The sequence below is a fragment of the Leptodactylus fuscus genome, chromosome 7 (assembly GCF_031893055.1).
Source record: "Leptodactylus fuscus isolate aLepFus1 chromosome 7, aLepFus1.hap2, whole genome shotgun sequence".
NCBI classification, from domain to species: Eukaryota; Metazoa; Chordata; class Amphibia; order Anura; family Leptodactylidae; genus Leptodactylus; species Leptodactylus fuscus.
This window is the reverse complement of record NC_134271.1, coordinates 108,794,744-108,816,558: the sequence shown is the minus strand read 5'-3', so window position 1 is coordinate 108,816,558 and position 21,815 is coordinate 108,794,744. Positions and strand designations below refer to the sequence as shown.

Below are 21,815 nucleotides of genomic sequence, written 5' to 3'. Positions count from 1 at the left end.
CATCCTGTCCAAACAAGGCAACTTCTTCCAGTTCATACATTTAATGCTCCCGATATAATATTGCAGGTTATTTTGAGAACCAGGTTGTCCTTTTATTAAGCAAGCCTTTGAAATTGAAATGAGCCAGTCACCGCTGTTAGTGGCACAGCACGGCATGAACGGCACTCATGACATCCCCCAGGCAGGAGTGGGCTACGGATTCCTGCAATTACAGAAACCCTAATAGTTTTTACACTCTTCTTCAAAACACCATAATATTAAAATCTGACACTATATATCATCATTCACACCAATGACTGAGCTTAATGAATATTATTAATCTTTTACTGCAACATAAATTCTATCCAAATCCACTCTATTCTTATATTAAGAGCTGTTAAACTATTCTCTTTGCAGTCTATCCATTAGTTAGCAGTGAATGGCAATACTTTGTATGGCCTGCTCCATATAGGGGGCAGTAATGAGCTTAGAAACATATATTATCACTCATGTAATGATGTTACAGAAGTTTTCCAGACTAACTATATTGGTAAGGATAGGACATTAATATCAGATTAGTGAGGTAAGACACCTGATACCCCTATTGATCAGCTGATACCGAGAAAACTTAGAGAAAAAACACAATTTTGTGCTGTGCTTCACTACATGGGGCCTTAGTCTTAAACTACAAAATACAAGGGCATCAGGGAGGGCGATGATGACTATTTCTTCCTTCATGTTAGCAGGCAATACATGTAGATGGAAATGGACACAATGAGGTCCAAAATACCTTAATGGTTGCCATATAGAATCGACTACACCTATCTCTATCGCTTAAAGGGAACCTGTCATGCGGAAATTGAGTCCAACCTGCAAGCACCTTGCTTTAGCCTAAGCAGATTAATTTACATAGATGTGAGAAAATATTGTACTTATAATTTAGGCTGAAAAAAAAAAATCTATCGTACTTATACTGGGCCAATTAGTCCAGTCGGTGGTCCTCCCTGTATAAGAAATTCCTTATATAAGATTCCCTGACCAGATAGCTGTCAATTACTGACTAGCACCGCCCACTGGACTCTTATGCCCAGAGTGCGCAGGGATGTAAATGAATAAATGGCAGGTTATTCTGACTCTTTTGTCACAAAATTATATCATCTACCTACAGATTGGGATTCATCATCAACGTGGCTTTTCCCTTTAACTATGGGTTTACCAGAATCCAGACTGATTACAAATGTCTGGCCTATCCTCAGGCAGGCTATCAATATTACATCCCACAGTCCCTGTAATTAACCTAGTATAGAGTAATGGGCTCAATGTGAACATCTTCCAGGTGAAATATTCCCTCATTGCTCCCTAACGAGGAAAGTCTGTATATTACTAATACTCTACAGCTCCAGAAATCAATGTCTGGCTCCTAGACTCTGAGCTTTACTCCATAGCCCTGTGTAGAATAACGTGTGCGTCATCCATAATGTGCCTGGACGTCCACCAACTAGCAAGGAATGCGTGCTGCTTATTGCTGGCTCTGTTGTATATTGCTATTATTCTTTTTATTACTAGAGTTTGTTTACACATTAAGGCCGGGGCCCCACGAGCTGGAAACAACACGATTTGCCAGCGGCAAAAAACGCCGTAGGAAAAATTGCGGCGTTTTACAGTATCTGCATGCCCACTGTGCGGTAAAAACGGCAGCGCGGAGACTCTGCGATTTCCAAAACCGGCGTGGTTTTGGAAATCGCAGCATTTCAATTATATCTACGGAAATGCCGGTGGCTTTCCCATAGATATAATGGTAACAGAAAGTCCGCGAGGGAAAACTCTGTGAACTTTCTGTTCAAAGCGCTGCGGGAAGAACCACAATCCGTTCTCGCTGCGGTTTTTCCTGTAGTGCTTTAGCTCTGTGTATCATCCCGTGGAGCTTTAGCCTAAAAGAGTTTGTTAATATAATCATTAAAAAAATGGATTATTTAAGTTTCTACAATATATATAGTTTCTATAAGTTTATATAAAATATATTGTCTGTAAGGTTATATATTATCGTGTTTATAATATATATATATATATATATATATATATATATATATATATATATATATATATGTTGTTTATAATCATCAAAAGTCTTTGAATCGTCCTTGAAAATACTTAGAGGCAAAAGTACCAGAATATGTCCTGACTGTATCTGTTCTCTGTATAAAGTTTATTCTTATATTATGTCTTTGTTTTATTATATTGTCTGGAAATACTAAGTGTATGTGACTAGTAATAGGGCCATCCATACAGTAGGTATCCCTGCGAAATTGAGGGCCATCCATACAGTTCCCATAGACATATCAATCTCTGGCATTAGAAAGGTGCATATTTTTTGCTGCCGCCTGTTGTACACAGAAGGTTGTAGTGTTTTTTTAGATTTTACACCGCATTCTATAAAAATTAGGTGGGGATTTAGCAGGAGGGACAGAATCACCTCCAGAGATTCACATACATTATAGAGAGGATCCTTGCTTGCTCATTGCTGACATAGTTTTCAGTTTGTGGCACATGAACAGTAAGTTGTGCCATATATATTAGGGCATATATTTCTATAAAGGTGGTGGTCTTACTCCAGCAGGCTTCTGTTATATATCTGATATATAAAGTGCCCGTCTATACCCCCACTTTCTCCTAGATTTCCTAAACTCCAAAGGATAGGTCATCAATATTAGAAAGTAGATAACCCCTGTATAGAGGCCATATTAGAGGCCTATATTATAGCGAGCCTATGATTTTATATAAAAGAGCAGAGAGGAAACTAGTAAAGGGCCACATCTTTTATTCCACCCTGTTCTCCGCAACAAAATCTCTGCAACTGCAACAAAATCTGCAACAAAAAAGCTGCGTTTCCGCAAAGTGGGTCCTCAGCATTAAGACAGTAGGCAAAGCGGGTGGGGATCAAGGTGGGCCAGGGCAGGGCAGATTTACTATAACACTAGAAAACTGGCATGAGTTATACCTGAACTCCACACAAGTTCACACCATGTGCTGCCATCCAGAGTCATTGTGCCATATTCAAGGTGACATTGTTACGGAGTACTCCCATCTCAGACATTTATGCCATGTCCATAGCAGTCCCAACACAGGATTTAGGGGATCAGGTTCTCGAGTGACAGCTAGGCTGATTTGCCATTCAGGACTTTAGAAACCAATTGTAAGTAACAGCTTTACCAACTTGATAGAAGAGGACAACTCAAGGACTTATATTTACAGGTACAATTCTAGATTGTCACAATGCAGCAAAAAGGAATGAATCCAAAATACAGTGATATATGAATTCCTCTATATACCTTGTATACACTCCATTTATGTTTAGTCTCACCTATCCACAGAAAGTTGCTACAGATCAATATACAGATTACAATCCATATGTAGCAATATAAAAATAACTAATACCCAAAATCTGTCATATAATACATACACATAGTAAACTCACACACTAAACCTTAACCCTGTGCAGTCCAATACCATGTTATACCCTAAAAATAAAACAAGACTGAATGTGGAGTATCCAGCACCACAGCAGGGTTGTCATATACTACACATATACTGCATTCTGCCTGCACACCCTTTGAAGCATGGACAAGGTTATCTGGACAGCCATGGATTATTATTGCTACAGTTTAGCAGTCGCTATATTCCCTCCTCTCCCTCTCTTTTCAGCATTAGAGCTGACGTCAGATTGTTGTCACCACAGACAAGACTTGAATATTGTGAGAGTGGAGACTGCAGCAGGATTAGCGCATCACAGAGCACATAGCGCAGACCCAACTCTGCACTGTGGGCAGGAAAGGGTTACAAAGGACATGTCTTCCCCCCTTTCCCATATGGTCTCCTTATAACAGATTTGACAGTCTGCTGAATTTCAAGTGCTTAATACCTTCAGAAGGTAAAAGTGGGTACTATCAAACTAAAAAATAAACTATTTAAGATAAAATGCTCCCTACCCCCAGGTAATGGATCTGATACCCAACATTATCATTCCTGCAAACTATTACTAGTTAGTTATCCTTTATCATGAATCTCAAGGTGAAGAGGAGACTGCAGTATTGGAAGGATTAACATACTTAGGGTTAATAAAGTGACTGCAAGGCAGTGCTGCTATTGTCTCATGATGATGATGGTGGAGTAACCTGGATAACATGAATAACAACCAATAACATCTTGTCATATTACAATTAGCTGCGCCATATGACAATCTCACGTATACTTGCATACTAGAACTTCTTATTCCCAGCATAACCTTAGCATTACCCCTGCTAAGCTGCGAGAACTCCTAAAGTTACTGCATAAAACACAATCTATTTTTACCTCCTTCACTTAAAGTAGGCTTTGCATATCAAGTGGAAGTCTATTTACATACATTATACAGAGCAAGTCATGTAGACTAGATATAAGCAAAGTGTTTGTCAAGTTTGCCAGTGCAGCTGAGCGGAGTTTGTAATATGCACAACTGCTGGTGTGTTACCCATAAGACTCCAGGTCAAACTACTGAGCTATATAAACTTATAAAGCATAGCTAATGTAAAATGTACAAAATCATCTATACACAGTCATATATACTCCCTATAAGCACACTAGCTACATAGACTACATCTACATCTCTGCCAATAGACATTTAGCATTACACTGTCTCACCATCTAATGCTCCACAACATGTAACAGCAACAAAATAACCCTGACAATATAGCACAACATACAATACACATTGATCCAGCAGCATCCCCTATATCCCCCTCAATGCAATGAGCATTCCTATCTAGAGCAATGAACTTGAGTAACAGAGAAGTTGCATAGACTGCCTGAGAGCTGCCATAGAGTATAGAGATCATTACCGTCTATGATAGCTGCATGTAATTCTGAGACACTGAAGGATGAGACAGGGGCCACCTTAGCTGAATGCTTCTTCATGGTGGTGGTGCTGCTGCTGCTGGGGTGAAGTTTACAGGCAGCTGCTTGCTGTCCCTGGTCCCTGCAGTCCAGACATTGCTCTCTGTCCTTGCAGTCATCCACTGGCTGCTGTGGCTGCTGCTTGTGATGCTGATACCTGGCTGTCGTTTTGGAGATGCAGCTCTGAGACTGGAGAACCTGATTTGCTGTTACCCAGGGAAACCATTTGCAACATTTCAAACAATTCTTGACCTATGCCAGCACTTAGCAGCCTTCAATTGTTGGGCTCAGCAGTTAATGTGCCACCCCACCTCCCCACAATCATGAGCTAGAGCTCCACCACTGAGGCTTTGTTTTACTGAAGTCCATTATTTATTTCTTTTAGACTTGTTTTTGCATTAATATGACTTCTCTATTTACTATTCTGAGATGCTTATGTTATACACAGACTATCCTGAGATAATTATGTTATACACAGACTATCCTGAGATGCTTATGTTATATCCAGACTATCCTGGGATGCTTATGTTATATCCAGACTATCCTGGGATGCTTATGTTATATACAGACTATCCTGGGATGCTTATGTTATAGACAGACTAACCTGGGATGCTTATGTTATATACAGACTAACCTGGGATGCTTATGTTATATACAGACTATCCTGGGATGCTTATGTTATATACAGACTATCCTGAGATAATTATGTTATACACAGACTATCCTGAGATGCTTATGTTATATCCAGACTATCCTGGGATGCTTATGTTATATACAGACTATCCTGAGATGCTTACGTTATATACAGACTAACCTGGGATGCTTATGTTATATACAGACTAACCTGGGATGCTTATGTTATATACAGACTAACCTGGGATGCTTATGTTATATACAGACTATCCTGAGATAATTATGTTATACACAGACTATCCTGAGATAATTATGTTATACACAGACTATCCTGAGATGCTTATGTTATATCCAGACTATCCTGGGATGCTTATGTTATATACAGACTATCCTGGGATGCTTATGTTATAGACAGACTATCCTGAGATGCTTACGTTATATACAGACTAACCTGGGATGCTTATGTTATATACAGACTATCCTGGGATGCTTATGTTATATACAGACTATCCTGAGATAATTATGTTATACACAGACTATCCTGAGATAATTATGTTATACACAGGCTATGCTGAGATAATTATGTTATACACAGGCTATGCTGAGATGCTTATGTTATATACAGACTATCCTGAGATGCTTATGTTATACACAGACTATCCTAAGACACATGTTATACACAGACTATCCTGAGATGCTTATGTTACACAGACTACCCTGAGACGCTTATGTTATATACAGACTATCCTGAGATGCTTATTTTATACACTGACTATCCTGAGACGCTTATGTTATATACAGACTATCCTGAAATGCTTTTATTATATAGACTATCCTGAGATTTTTATGTTATACACAGACTATCCTGAGACGCTTATGTTATACACAGACTATCCTGAGACGCTTATGTTATACACAGAGTATTTATTTATACATGCACTGGCTGGAAGCTGAACAATTCTGCATGCATTATGTATTTTCTCAAATCTTCCTTTCCTTAAAGTGCATCTGTCACAAGACACATGTATCTATATCACTTACCTTCCAAATGCCAATAAACTGTTAACATTGTGGACTTTTTGCACACCCATTATACAAGAAATCTATTGCTTAAATTTCCTTTTCAGAAGGCTGAAGGTCTGTCTTAGTGATCACATATAGCAGAGATATACATATAGGTGAGGGGGCTCATAGTGAAGATGAAATTTGTGCCCCCTTCTACTGATGGTGAAAGGGAGTCTGTTGCCATTACCCAACATATCATATCCAAGGGTTCCAAAAAACCAATAAGCTAAGGGTCTTTTATCCTGCACATTGAGATTCCCAGCTACCCCAGGGAACACAATTTCATTTAAAGGAGTCTGGCACAAGAACCCAGTATATCAGCCCAGCCCTACAGATACATAGGTTAGGGTCACCTGAATTAAACCCTATTTTCTTCTTGTGAATTGGTGTCTTCATTATCTCTTCGGAGTAATGGCAACATTTACAAAAGAGATCATTTACATATTGACATAAAATGTAATATCCCACCAATTCACAAGGTAAAACAATGGTTTGATTCTGGTGACCCTAACCTATCTCTCTGCGGGTTGATATGTTGGGTTCTGATGACACTTTTAACATTATTATGTTCCTAATGATCTTGAACCCGATGCTTGCTGACCCCAATCTCCTTTTCTTGATTTTTGGGTAATATTTAACCTATTAGGACACAGTACATTTTTTTTATGTCTCTGCTTTTTGGCATCTGCTTAGTTTTCCCTAACAACAGGCTACACCTAAGGACATATAGGGGTGTATAAAGTACTCTAAACTGTAAAACTGTCAAACTAATACTTTCACCAAAATGTCCAATAATGAGAGGAGACCCATTTAATCGTGTGTGGGTACTGTTGTCCTTGGCAATAAATTAAAGTTAAAAGGCAGGCTTAAGAGCTAAGCAATTATTAGACAGCCATGTAGCCACTCCATGATAAGGCTAAGTCCACAGACCTATAAAACATGCCTTAAAGGGAGTCTGTCAGCAGTAAATTGATTAGAAACTTAATACCAGCTCCTTGTATATGTGATTCTACAGTTTCCAAATATACCTCGGTTATTTAGTTTTGGACTACCATTTTCATGTAAAACAAAGTTTATTCTTATCCAAATTAGTGGAAAGGTGCTTTAGCTTGCCTGGCTTCAGTCTCAGCTCTAGATTCTCAGGCAAAACACTTTTCCCTCTTTTGCATATGAATAAAATAGTGATTTACATGAAAATAGGGCAGCAAAGCTGAATAACAGGCATATTTGGAAACTGTAGCATCACCTCCACTATGTGCGGGAATTAGGTTCATAAACAATTTACTGCTGGCAGACTTCCATTTAATAAAAAGTTTCCTTTGCCAGTTCTTAAAGGGCACCTTTCACCAGGATTTTCACCATTCACAGCACTGTCAAGTAGGGTATAAAATATCATGTTTTAACTTTTTAGATAACCCTTATAAAAAAAAAGCCTCAGAAATCTGTATGAAAATTATCTGAGAAGAATGTGCTACTTGTGGTTCTATGTGCTACTTGTGATTTATTTATTTTTTTAAATGTAGATTGTGAGCCCCATATAGGGATCACAATGTACTTTTTGTTTTGTTTTTTTACCTATCAGTATGTCTTTGTAGAATGGGAGGAAATTCATGCAAACACAGGGAGAACATACAAACTCCTTGCAGATGTTTTTCCTGGCACAGGACTCCAGTGCTGCAAGGCTGCAGTGCTAAACACTGAGCCACCGTGTTGCCACTGCTACTTGTGATTATGTGTGCTACTTGTGGTTCTGTGTGCTACTTGTGGTTCTATGCGCTACTTGTGGTTCTATGCGTTACTTGTGGTTCTATGCGTTTCTTGTGGTTCTATGCATTACTTGTAGTTCTATGCGCTACTTGTGGTTCTATGTAATACTTGTGGTTCTATGCATTACTTGTGGTTCTATGTGCTACTTGTGGTTCTATGCGTTACTTGTGGTTCTATGCGTTTCTTGTGGTTCTATGCATTACTTGTAGTTCTATGCGCTACTTGTGGTTCTATGTAATACTTGTGGTTCTATGCATTACTTGTGGTTCTATGTGCTACTTGTGGTTCTATGTGTTACTTGTGGTTCTATGCGCTATTTGTGGTTCTATGCGGTACTTGTGGTTCTATGCGCTACTTGTGGTTCTATGCGCTACTTGTGGTTCTATGCGCTACTTGTGGTTCTATGTAATACTTGTGGTTCTATGCATTACTTGTGGTTCTATGTGCTACTTGTGGTTCTATGTGTTACTTGTGGTTCTATGCGCTATTTGTGGTTCTATGCGGTACTTGTGGTTCTATGCGCTACTTGTGGTTCTATGCATTACTTGTAGTTCTATGCGTTACTTGTGGTTCTATGCGTTACTTGTGGTTCTATGCGCTACTTGTGGTTCTATGTGCTACTTGTGGTTCTATGTGACTTGTGGTTCTATGTGCTACTTCTGGTTCTATGTGCTACAGTAGCGGAGCTATCAGCAGATAAAGACACAGTTGAGAATGGCAGCTGCAGATACAGCTATTTGACTGCCTTTATCTGCAGCACATTATAAAGCTGAAGCTCTCAGCTATACAACAACACCAACACCACGGTTCTAGGTGCTACAGAGCCCAACATATCATGTGAAGTCATTGCCCCCCCCCCCCTCGTACCTCTGAGCTTGACTTCTCCTCAATAAATGTGATTTTTAACATGAAATAAGAAAGCTACAAAGGATATTTAATACCCTACCTAACTGCTGTGGTTTACACATAAGCGCCTAGTGCAGATTTGGACTCAGAGTTCTGCACTGCCCCCTGTCGTGTAACAAGAACATGGACTAACATCCTCGTCCTTGCTCTTGTCATGTGAGTGGACAAAACAGAGCTCAAAACCAAAATGTGTAATAGCCATCATACCCACTCATAGAACTATCTGAATTTTTTTTTTGGTGAATAGATAACACATTTAAAAGATAAACAGCCTTTGTCTTATATTGAAAGTATAACGTCCTCATTAAGTCTTTGCCATGTCCTCTTCTGTCAAGTTGTTAGCAATTGTATTCAGCAATTTATACCCAGTTATGAGTTATGAGCTCATTCATATTGAGGTGTCCTGAATGATAATTTACTGGAAGGAACATCAAGCATAGTGGTCGTGGATTGTTATTACAAGACTGGAATACAAAGTAATGTTTTATCCATGAAAATATTGAATATTAATTAAAATAATACATTAAAGTTAAATAGGACCTGTCACCAGTTCTGAAAAGCTCAACAACATATATCACCACTTATAGTTATTCAAATTTGGCTATACTAGCCAAGTGGTAACACTGTGTTTTTTATGGGAGTGGGGTCTCTGTGTGCCTTATGTCATGCAGTGTTAATACTCACTTGGCTGGTATAACCTAATTTGCATAAACACTAATAGGGCTTATATCTTTGGAATAGCTGAACAGATTTGGAAAAATGAAAATTAGCAACAAAAGCTCAGGGCTCACTGGTTAGCACTATTGACTTGCAGTGTTCAATTCTGATCTAGGATGGCATCAGCAAGGAGACTGTATGTTCTCTCTGTGTTTGCATGGGTTTCCTCCAGGTACTCTGGTTTTGTCCCATACTCCAAAGACATATCGATAGGGATTTAGATTCTGAGTCTTATATGGGACAGTGACTGTAAAGTGCCGCAGAATATGTTGGTATTAGAGAGGTAATAATAGGGTGATAATCAGATGATGTAAGGGGTTTGTCAAGGAGGGGGTTGTCAAGTCTTAAAAATTTATTACACCAGTTTTTTGTTTTTTTTAAAGTCATTGTATGAATAATGCTTGGTGTAAAATGATATAATATAATTTTCCATGTATTAGCAAAAATCCTGAAATCTTGTAGGATCACACTATGGACATAGATGACGAAAACACCTAAGCTCCGCCTCCTCCTTCCCCTTGCCCTACACAGTGCCCTTTGCACACATCATAGAGCATGCCCACAACACCCTTTTAAGATGTCAAGAATCACTTTCTGGGGCAATACGGTGGCTTAGTGGTTAACACTGTAGCCTTGCAGTGCTGGAGTCCTGGGTTCAAATTCTGCCAAGGACAACACCTGCAAGGAGTTTGTATGTTCTCCCCATGTTTGTGTGGATTTCCTCCCATACTCCAAAGACATACTGATAGAGAAAAGTGTACATTGTGAGCCCTATATGGGGCTCACAACCTATATTTAAAAAAAAAAAAAAAAAAAAAAAAAAAAAAGATCACTTTCTGACCGATATTTGTAAAGACCAAATCTCCTCTGTTCAGAGCTGAGACAAGACGACCATCCCCATAATCATGTTAAGAAAACAGAATAAAATAAAATCTGAACAAAAATCCATGTAAAATAGTTTAGAACATAAATAAATGAGACAAAATATACGTATCAGTATATATTTTAATGTAGTAAAAAAAAATTGATGTTTTAACATGCTAATACAGCTATCCAAATATGTAAATTAATATAAAAACATAAAATCAGGTAAAACATCCAAAATTCGAGGAGAAAACGTAATTTTATCCTTTGACTTTTTCCATAATTCAGACAATTTGCCACATTTTTTTCTAAACACATTACATCTCTGTGCGTTTTATGACCTTGGGCCCTTGTCGTCTTTTTCCTGCATAGAAGATGTTGGTGCACAATACACTGCAGAACGTTCTGGTTTTAAAGAGAAACACGGTGCAGCACTCTAAATAATAGAGGAAGCTCTATTGTCATGTCATATGCTCCAATATGCTAATGTCACAAATGTTGCTACAGAGCAAATTAGAATTCAGCAGCTGCAGAATAACTCTATATACACTCAGCGGTGTGTGAGATAGCGCCGGATGTCTATTATTCCCCTTTACAGAACCAATTCATTTGTGCGGTTCCCATCTAAGCCTAATGACTGATCAGTAAGCGCGAGCTTTATACGCAGCATTAGAGACTGACTCCGGAATCAGTTCCCAGCCCCTACGCATGGATAAATTGTGCATCAAGGCAAAAAACTCAGACGCTCTGTAAAACCAGCAGAGATTTTCCACTTCCATTTTTAATTTCACGTCACCTAATTTGTTCGGCTATTGCCGTGATAGCAAATTGCTCTGCGACAATTAGATACAATAAAGGGGGATTTGCTATAGACAAAGTGCAGATGGCATGTTTTTGCATTACGGGCTTCACTTGCACAATCTTACAGGCCCCCGCACCTTTGCTGCCATTTATAAGATTAGTGGTGGATTGGCCTTTTGGGTCCGCTTGGTCACTAAGACCAGGGTGCCACTATTCTATAGCTAAGCCCTTGTGCATATTACAGAAAAAGGTTTTAACTTTTAACAGTGTTTAGATATTACTGTTGTAAATTCTCATCTTTATGGATGAATTTGAGGCTGTTTTGTGCATTGTGGTTCATCCTTCCAAAAACTTTTTCATTTTCTTGTTAGGATCCTGTCTAGTTTATCATCACTTATTGCTTAAAGTCATCCTCCAAGCAGATATTAAAAACTATTTCCTTGGGTAATATATTAGATTGAACACTTTAGTGGTGGTTTTATAGATATTTGTGGTTAGAACATTAAATCTATTGTTTTAATTTACAGTTCAGACGACTTTGCAAGGAGAAGATCTATATTATTGGAAATAGTTGTGGAAAGAAACATATGCTTGATATTGGAGTCAGGTCAACGGACATAACTAAAGATGGATAGGGAGAAGTCTGGCACATAACATATCTGGTGCAGTGTAGTCTTTAAAGGGTTATTACCATCTCAGCAAATTGCGTTTAAGGCTAAGGCCCCACATTGCGGAAACGCAGATTTTTTTGTTGCAGATTTTGCTGCGACTTTTGCGCCAAAGCCAAGAATGGCTACAAAAGGAATGGGAAATATAGAGGAAGGTCTTATACTTTTCCCTCCTGCTCAATCCACTCCTGGCTTTGGCTCAAAAAACTGCAGCAAAATCTGCAACAAAAAAGCTGCGTTTCCGCAACATGGGGCCCCAGCCTAAGATGAGAATAACTGACCGCAAGGCCTGACCATGGCAGGACTTCTGGAAACAGCACTGGTGGAGCACTGATCTACATGGTTTCCCATATTGGTGAATAGGAGCTATCATAGCACCAGTATGCCAGTATCAGACAGCCCCATCAGAGGATTTGAGGCTCTAACACAATAGTTGTCCAATAAGAGAAGCCTAAATTTGAAGAGTACTATTGTCTATTACCTAGGGGTCATTGAGTGTGGACCCCAGAATTATTTTATTTGGTGAGCTTAAAGGGATTCTATCATTAGAATCCCTTTTTTAACTAAATACATGTTGTAATAGCCTTACAAAAGGCTATTCTTCTCTTACCTTTATTATTCTGACCCGTGCCGCCGTTCCTAAGAAAGTTCTTCTTTCTTCCATATGTAAATGAGTCTTCAGACAGCACAGGAGGTGTTCCCCTTTGCTGAAACAACATAGACATCCCGTGAGCTGTCCGATAACTCTTCAGCGGTGTCTCTGTCTTCTTCTCTGGATCGCCTCTTTGCCGGGTCATTGACCACATCTTCAGCCAAAAGCACCGACTGCACATGTCTGTTGGCCATTTTCCTGTGGCCTCTTACATGAGGCCATTCGGCCACAATAAAATGGCTAATGGACATGCGCAGTCGGCGCTTTTGGCTAAAGATGTGGCTGATGATCTGGCAAAGAGGCGGTCGGAAGAACAGGACAGAGGCATTTTTGGAGAGTTTTCAGACAACACATAGGTCGCTCCCTGTGCTGTCTGAAGACTCATTTACATATGAAAGAAAGAAGAAATTCCTCAGGAACGGCAGTGTGGATCAGAAAAAGAAAGGTAAGAGAAGAATAGCCTTTCTTAAGGCTATGAACGAAATTTCCAGCACTCAGATAGTATGCTTCCAAAATGTAACTTTATTCCGGCAAAATATACAAACGTTTCGGTCCAAATTAAAGACCTTCTTCGGTGTGTCGGTAGTAGGTAGAATAGGAAGCCAGAATAAATGGAATGTGGAGTCCAAATAGAGGCTATTCCGATGTGTTCTTAGCTAAAAAATGGATTCTATTGATAGAATCCCTTTAAGGATCCTCAGTCTGACTCTGGGAGCCATAGTGCAGCTCAGCTGTGCCATGCAGTTTCCGTAGATCCCATTCCCCTTAATGGGGGTTATGGAAACAGCATAGAACAGCACTGCTTGTTTCTTTCTGTAAGCCGTGACTTTTGGCCAGTTATTTTCCGTCTCAGCACCAATTTGCCAAGATTGAAATAAGCCTTTCAAATATACTTTCCTGCCACACTGTAATAAGGCCATATTCACACATCAATGTTTTGGTCAGTGTGTTACATCAGCAGGTCAGAACAAGTGCAAATAATTCTATTATAACTTGTCTCTGTGTAGTCTCCACTCCTGGCTATGGCTTACAGACATTGATGCAAAACACTGGCATGTGAATAAGAACTTATACTGTGTCTTTCTTATATACTGTACATTTCTTCACTTTAAGAGGCGACAACAAGACATGTCCACCACTCCTGCTCCCACAGGGATTCTCACTAAGGTTTCTCAGTCCTGAATAGCAAATACGCCTAGTTATACAGAAATGTATTCTCTGCCCGTGTCACTGCATAACTAGGCAAATCTGCAATTCAGAACTCTAGAAAAGCTTGATGACAACCCCATTGGGACTTGTAAGGGGAAAGATTTTTTTCAACTTTCTTAAAGTTATTGTGTGAAAGTTTATGATCCACACTTATTAAATAAGTAATATGCAATAATAGACTATAGACGTTGGATAAGAATGAACATGTTTCTTAATGTAACTATAATAGAATTTATATCCGGCCATGTAATTCTTAATAGAGCTATAATATAAACTATACTTGACTATATCTCTGCACACCTGGCTCATGGTTTATCTACTATGGTCACATTACTAGTTATTGTTCACCAGGCTTCACAACCAAAAACTGAAGCCCGACCTTTATGTGATGGGACCCGGCCATATGCTTCATCAGAATTCAGCTGTCATGACCTAGTTATCAACGCTTCCCTCGTGCATCAAAACCAATTATCAGGTGAAAATGTCTGGTACATAAAATATATTATTTCCAACCCTGCACCAGGCTTTTATAATTAGATTTACCTGTGGGCCTTACACGTTGTACTCTAAAATTGCTTACATTGATGGATTTCTTATCTCTCCACAATCTCAAAAAAGTTTTATTCCACATCTTACCACCAACAGTGAGGACTTGTGGCCATTAATGTATCAGTCAGGTGCCCATCAATGCACTAACGTGAAATTATATCTATGGAAAAAGTTTGCATTTTAAAAATGTAAGAAAACTTTTCGTTATTATTATAAAATATGTACAATAGAAGTCTATGAAGAGGGAAAGGGAAGGAAGTGAAGAGTTCCTTAAAAGGAAAAAAGTCATTTTTAACTAAGCACATACTTGCATAGCCTTTAGAAAGGCTATTCCACACAAACATTTTGTATGTAAATCACCTCAGTAGTTTTTGAAATAGCTCATTTTTATTCATATGCTAATTAGCCTCCACTGTGCACCCCGGAAGTCTCTGTGATCACTGTCTGCTATTCTCTATATGTGTGAGAGCAGAGAGGGAGTCTTCTGCTGCTGATGACTCATCTCCCTGCTGTCACACACATAGCAGAGAATAGCAGACGGTGATCACAGACACTTCCGGAGTGCACGGAAAAGGCTAATTAGCATGTGAATAAAAATGGACTTATTCAAAAACTACCTCACCAATTTATTAAAGGTAGTCTCCAAGCACCACCAAAATCTTTTCTAAACCACTTACGTGTTCATAGCTTCCAACCGTCCTGGACCTGGCAGGACAATCTCAATTTTTACCCTGCTATCTCGCCATCCCAGATAGCTTACAGTTTGCCCCTGAAGTGTTTTTTTTTTGCTGTTAACAAACTTTGTTAGGGTAGGGTAAATGCTAAATGGTAGATACTAAATTCTAGTGGCATAAAGGACCTTTGATGACGTCATGACCATGTGATAAGACTATTGTGTGGTTGGAGCTATTCTGGATACTACAGGACAGTGTGGTGTTACATAGAAAGAGGGAGCTGCTGGGAACAGACTGATGGAAGGTAAGGAGGAGAGAAGAGACAGCATGTGTGAGCAAGAGGGGGGGAACTCAGGGCATATATAGGGGGCAATTAAACTGAAGGCAGATGAAGGGGGCAATTAAACTGGGGATAGATGAAGGGGGCATTAAGCTGGTGAAAGATGAAGGGGGACATTAAGCTGGTGGCAGATGAAGAGGAGACATTAAACTGGAAGAGGATGGAGGGGTACATTAAATTGGTGGAAGATGAAGGGAGAACATTAAACTGGGGACAGATGGAGGGGGACATTAAGCTGGTGGCAGATGAAGGGGAGACATTAAACTGGAAGAAGATGGAGTGGTACATTAAATTGGTGGAAGATGAAGGGGGAACATTAAACTGGGGACAGATGAGGGGGACATTAAAATGTAAACAAATGGAGCGGGGATATTAAACTGGGGACAGATCGAGGCATGGACATTAACCTGGGGGAGCAGGTAAATGGTGACATTAAACTGGGGGCAACTGGAGGAGGACATTAAACCATAGTGGGTAGCTGAAGGGGGACATGTCCTCCAACTATCCCCACTGTTTAATGCCACCCTCCAGCTGCCCCATTTTAATGTCTCCCTCTAGTTTCCACCAGTTTAAACTGGGGCATAAGGAGAGGAACTTAATACTGTGGGGAAATTGGGGTGGAACATTATAATTTGGGGGCATATAATGTTAAGGTGACTGTGGGAGCATTACACTGTGTGGAGGCACATGGAAAAATGGATGAGAATAGGCGGGGATAACATAGAAGTGGGTGGAGCTAAATTTACTGTGGCACACATTTTGCGCTGCACATTTTGTCCTTCTTTGTGTCCTTTGAAAGTTGGGAGGTATGCATGTTGTTGCAGGCAGGGGTGAACCTTCCCCTTTCGCCGCCCGAGGCTAACTGCCTCAGGGGAGGTGCGGCACTGGTTGCAGGTGCTGTTAGTGAAATAGTGAACATTCATTTCCTATTTAAAAGTGCCATCTTGCTGGTGAGAAAATCAATTTGGAATCTGTATGTGAATGAGCTGTTTGGTCCACCCAGAGTCATGACCATTCCTGGTATAGCACATGTTTTTGCCTGTGGTCACCACCCCTAAGAGACTGACAGGTCCTCATGTGCAGCCATCACATCCAATGGATGTTCTGGAACACGCTGCGATATTGTGTTTGCTCGGAACAAAACAGAATGTGCAGTTATTGGGTATTTCTTATTAAACCCAGTGCTAAGCAGGGTTTGGACGGTACGGCACAATGAAAGAAGTCTTGTGTAGCAGAGCTTCAACAACATTATAAGAAATATAGGGTAGGCCAGGAAAGGGCAATGATTTCTGTCTTTGTCATCTGCATACCTTTACTCGTGTCACTGGTTACAGGGCCATTAGCATTCTTTCTTTTTCTTATTAGATTTTTTAGCTTTCATTTAGAGGAAATAAACCATAGAAACCAGAAAGACCACTTGAAGTAGGGTGTATCACATAAAGCAGATATGTATTTAAAAAACAAGAAAACCATTAAAATCTACCAATTCTATTTTTCTCTAAAAATCATCCAAAAGAATGCTTTTTGCTTTTGATAGGACACCATGTGCCAGTAGCATTCTACCGATAGGTCCAACATGTATGGAAGAAGGTGCTCAAATCAAAATATCTACACAAAGTTTAGTGGAATAGTAATGTCTATACATTTCTAAACATTTTTGTAAAACAAAAGACCTGACTGGGCATGTTTTTTCCCCATTCTGCAAAAAAAAAAAAAAAAAAGCAGCAATATAGGGCCTCAGCTTAAGGCTAAGGCCCCACTGAGCAAGCGGCAACCAAAAAACGCTGCGAAAAGACCACGGTGGAAACAACTGCATTTTTTCCACGTTGTTTTTCGCAGAAAGTCTGCAGAGTTTTCCTTTGCTGAATTTCTGCTTCTACTATACCTATACGGAAAACACCAGCATTTCCATAGATGTAATTGATGTTTTTGAAATCGCATCATTTTTGTTGCAGATTTTTTTCTGCAATGTGCAGATTGGATTAACCAGAAACCCATCCACTTTGCAGGTAATGTAAACGCAACTTGTTTTGCTGCAGCCTTCCTACCACGGTCAAAATGCTGCGTTTTTAGAACTTGGATCCCAAGTCTAAAGGGATTTTCCCATGAACATAACCATATTTAAATTTAAATTAAAATTCAAACATTTTTGAAAATATAAATAAAAATTTTGCAACATTTTATCGATTTTTCTCTAACCATCTTATGCTAGGTTCACACTTGTGCCTGGTATCCGTCCTTTTACAAGAAAATGGCTCGATACAAAAAGGATTCCAAACGGTTACACAGCAGATACCCAAATGCGTCTTTTTAGATGGATTATTCAAAGAGGAGCACCCCCGTGTGTAACAGACCACCAGAAATTGGTGGTGGAGCTTCCACATATAGCCATAGCGCAGCATCGGATACCTACGCAAGGCAGAAGATCAGGAGAACATGAAGAGGGGCGTGAACAGATAACAGCATTAACTAAGGGGCGATAAGAGGTTATGACGTGGAGGTGCTCGGAGCACAGGGGGAACGCCCAGGAGTGTAATTTACATATCGCAATAAACTGATTATTACAGAAACAGTGGGAGAAGAAGAGAATGAAAGGTAGGAGTAGTATAATAAGTAATACTCTTTTTAAAGGCTATTCCAAAGTTCAAAAGGTGATTTTCCAATGATAGACTCTAGAGATGAGCGAACACTAAAATGTTCGAGGTTCGAAATTCGATTCGAACAGCCGCTCAATGTTCGTGTGTTCAAACGGGTTTCGAACCCCATTATAGTCTATGGGGAACAGATACTCGTTAAGGGGGAAACCCAAATCCGTGTCTGGAGGGTCACCAAGTCCACTATGACACCCCAGGAAATGATGCCAACACCTCTGGAATGACACTGGGACAGCAGGGGAAGCATGCCTGGGGGCATCTAACACACCAAAGACCCTCTATTACCCCAACATCACTGCCTAACAACTACACACTTTCCACATTCAAAAAAACCTCTATCAAAGTGGGAAAATACCTGGAAACCTTCTTTACTCCCCAAATGGATGGACACAAACCCCAATTTAAGCTCAACAAACAGTAACAACCACCCCTTTAAATCACGTTCCCCATGACAACCACAAATGGAATAGGCAATGGGAATTCCAAAAGCCCTCACCCTTAACTGTCATTTTGAGTGTGTGTGTGTGTGTGTGTGTGTGTGTGTGTGTGTGTGTGTGTGTGTGTGTGTGTGTGTGTGAGTGATGTGGTAAGACCTTCCAAAATTCACTTTTCTAGCCCTTAACATGAGCCCTTCCAAACAAAGTTACATGACCTTAAGCTGAGCTACCAGCAGAGATTGAGGCCCTTGGCATGAGTAGAGCCTTGCACCAGCAGTGTTTTTGGCACTTAGGGTGAGTTGAGCCTTGTACCAGCGTGTGTCCCTTAACATCAGGCGGGCCCTAAGTTCTGCGCTTTGCACAAAAGTTCCACATTAACTAGGCTGAATGGTACAAAGATTAGTAGGCCCGAGAACCAGGAACAGGTCTTGCAATGGCTGTCGGATAACGCTTAAAGCACATTGTCCACCAGCCAGTCAGCCTCTACCTCCTCTTACCCAACAGTCTTGTCCTCCTTCCACCCAAAATTCCCAATCTTCTCAGAACAATAACCCCAACTGTCCCTGCTCCCCAGAGCTGTTCTCCCTTCCTTTGACTGTACCGCAACCTGCCCCTCCATTTCGCGATTCCACGGACCTAACAGACGAGTATCTGTGTCCAGATGCTCAAACACTAGAGTCTCCTCCATTCCATCTCCGGTCGATTTGGTGGCGGATGACCAGCAACCCACCCTCATCGACGACGATGAGACGCAGTTGCTGTCAGGGCAGCCAGTTGACATGCGCATTGTGCAGGAGGAGGAGGCGAGACAGGAGTTGGAAGAGGAGGTGGTGGACGACGAGGACACCGACCCCACCTGGACAAGGCAGATGTCAAGCTGGGAAAGTAGTGTGGATGTTGAGGCAGGTGCAGCACCAAAAAGGGTAGCTAGAGGCAGAGACATGTCCAGAGGCAGAGGTCAGCTGCTTTGCCGAAGCCAGGCCAGACCCGGAATGTCCGAAGATGTTCCCTTTTGTACCCAGCCCAGAAAAACTCCCCCATCGAGGGCACGTTTCTTGAAGGTGTAGAGTTTTTTCAAGGAATGCGCCGAGGACAGATATAGTGTCGTCTACACAATTTGCCTCTCGAAATCGAGTAGGGGCCCTGAGAAGAGCAACCTGTCCACCACTTCAATGCACCGTCATTTGGAATCCAAGCAATGGAATCAGTGGCAGGCAGCAACGGCAGGACAAACGTCGCCCGCCGTTCATGCCACTGCCTCTGCTCACAGTGCTGGCGATGCACTCCAGAGGACGAGCCAGGACATCACTTCATCTGCCTCCGCCACTTTGTTGACTTCTCCCTCATCCTCCCCTGTTTCTGTCTTATCTCCTTCTCCTGCACCATCAAAGGCACCATCAGGCGCTTCTTTACAACAACCCACCATCTCTCAGACATTGGAGCGCCGGCAGAAATACACCGCTAACCACCCACCCACGCAAGCCTAGAACGCCAACATCGCTAAACTGCTGGCCCAGGAGAGGTTGGCGTTCCGGCTTGTTGAAACTCCCGCCTTCCCGGACCTGATGGCAACTGTGGCACCTCACTATGCCGTCCCTAGCCGTCTCAACTTCTCCCGGTGTGGCGTCCCCGCCTTGCACCAGCACGTGTCACTCAACATCAGGTGGGCCCTTAGTTCCGCGCTTTGCTGCAAGGTCCACTTGACCACCGACACTTGGACAAGCGCCTGTGGTCAGGGATGCTGCAGTGCTTATCTTTAATGACAGGCAGGATGAATGTGGTGGAGTCTGTTCCCCGGGTGCAAACTGGGGTGGCCTATCTCCTCTCCCCGGCCAAAATTCATGGCAGGAGTAGACTGAAACCCTACGACGCTGCAACCTCCACCACAGCTACTAGCGGCAAACGCTAAAACACTGGTGTGGGGAGACGTCAGCAGGCGGTGCTGAAGCTCATCAGCTTGGGGGACAGACAGCACAGTGCCTCCGAGGTCAGGGATGCCATCCTGGCTGAGATGGCATTTTTTTTTCCCTGCTACACCTGGGGCCTGGCATTTTTACGCCTGTGATAATGGCTGGAACCTGGTAGCGGCTCTGGAGCTTGCCAGCCTCCAACACGTTCCATGTTTGGCCCACGTCTAACCTAGTGGTGCAAAGTTTTTTAAAAACATACCCAAATGTACCGAAGCTACTGTTGAAAATGCGGCGCTTGTGCGCCCACTTTTGCAAGTGCACAGGAGTCGCTGCTAGCCTAAAAACACTCTAGCAAGGCCTACATCTGTCCAAACACAGGCTGTTGTCCATCATTCACACACGCTGAAACCCTACAATACCATATCTTGAGCAGGGTGTGTGAGCTGCACAGACCTTTGATGGAGTTCCATCTACAAAACCCAAGGGTTCCTCAAAGTCAGCAACCAAAGTTTCTGCACCATGAGTTTCCAGGGGTGGCAGAGTTATGGCTAGGGGAAGAGGCATGGATAGGGATGATGTCTAGGGGCAAAAGCAGTGTGGATGTGGAGGCAAGCTAAGCAGGAAAAACTGGGGGTACAAGCTAAGGCATGGACTGGGGTGATGTCTAGGGGCAAAAGCAGTGTGGATGTGGAGGCAAGCTAAGCAGGAAAAACTGGGGGTACAAGCTAAGGCATGGACTGGGGTGATGTCTAGGGGCAAAAGCAGTGTGGATTTGGAGGCAAGCAAAGCAGGGAAAATGGTGGCTAGAGGCAAAGGGATGTCCATAGGCAGCAAGGGCAAAGATGCAAAACTCTCCCGTTTCAAGAATTTTCCTGACTTGTTTCCCCACAAAACATTCCTGGGAGGAGGGCTGAAACACCACCCTCCTCCTCCTCCGCTGTTAGATTTACCCCAGCTACGAGCTGAAAACGCTGCAACACTGGTGTGGGGAGACGTCAGCAGGCTGGGCTGAAGCTCATCAGCTTGGGAGACGGACAGCACACTGCCTCTGAGGTCAGGGA

The 21,815-nt window shown here is 41.5% G+C and overlaps 1 protein-coding gene across 4 annotated transcripts in view; it reads right to left on the bottom strand.

The window, feature by feature from the left end:
• SLC35F4 (solute carrier family 35 member F4) overlaps positions 1-21,815 on the bottom strand; it is a 193,285-nt gene that overhangs the window by 58,980 nt on the left and 112,490 nt on the right. For 2 of the 4 annotated variants that reach the window (XM_075282773.1, XM_075282775.1), the window contains exon 1: positions 4,854-5,066. The exons of the other annotated variants lie outside the window; for them this stretch is intronic. In XM_075282773.1, coding sequence (XP_075138874.1) covers positions 4,854-4,929 — 76 coding nt within the window. In that variant the 5' untranslated portion in view covers positions 4,930-5,066. Of the gene's footprint in view, positions 1-4,853; positions 5,067-21,815 lie in introns of those variants that run through there. 4 annotated transcript variants of the gene reach the window in all.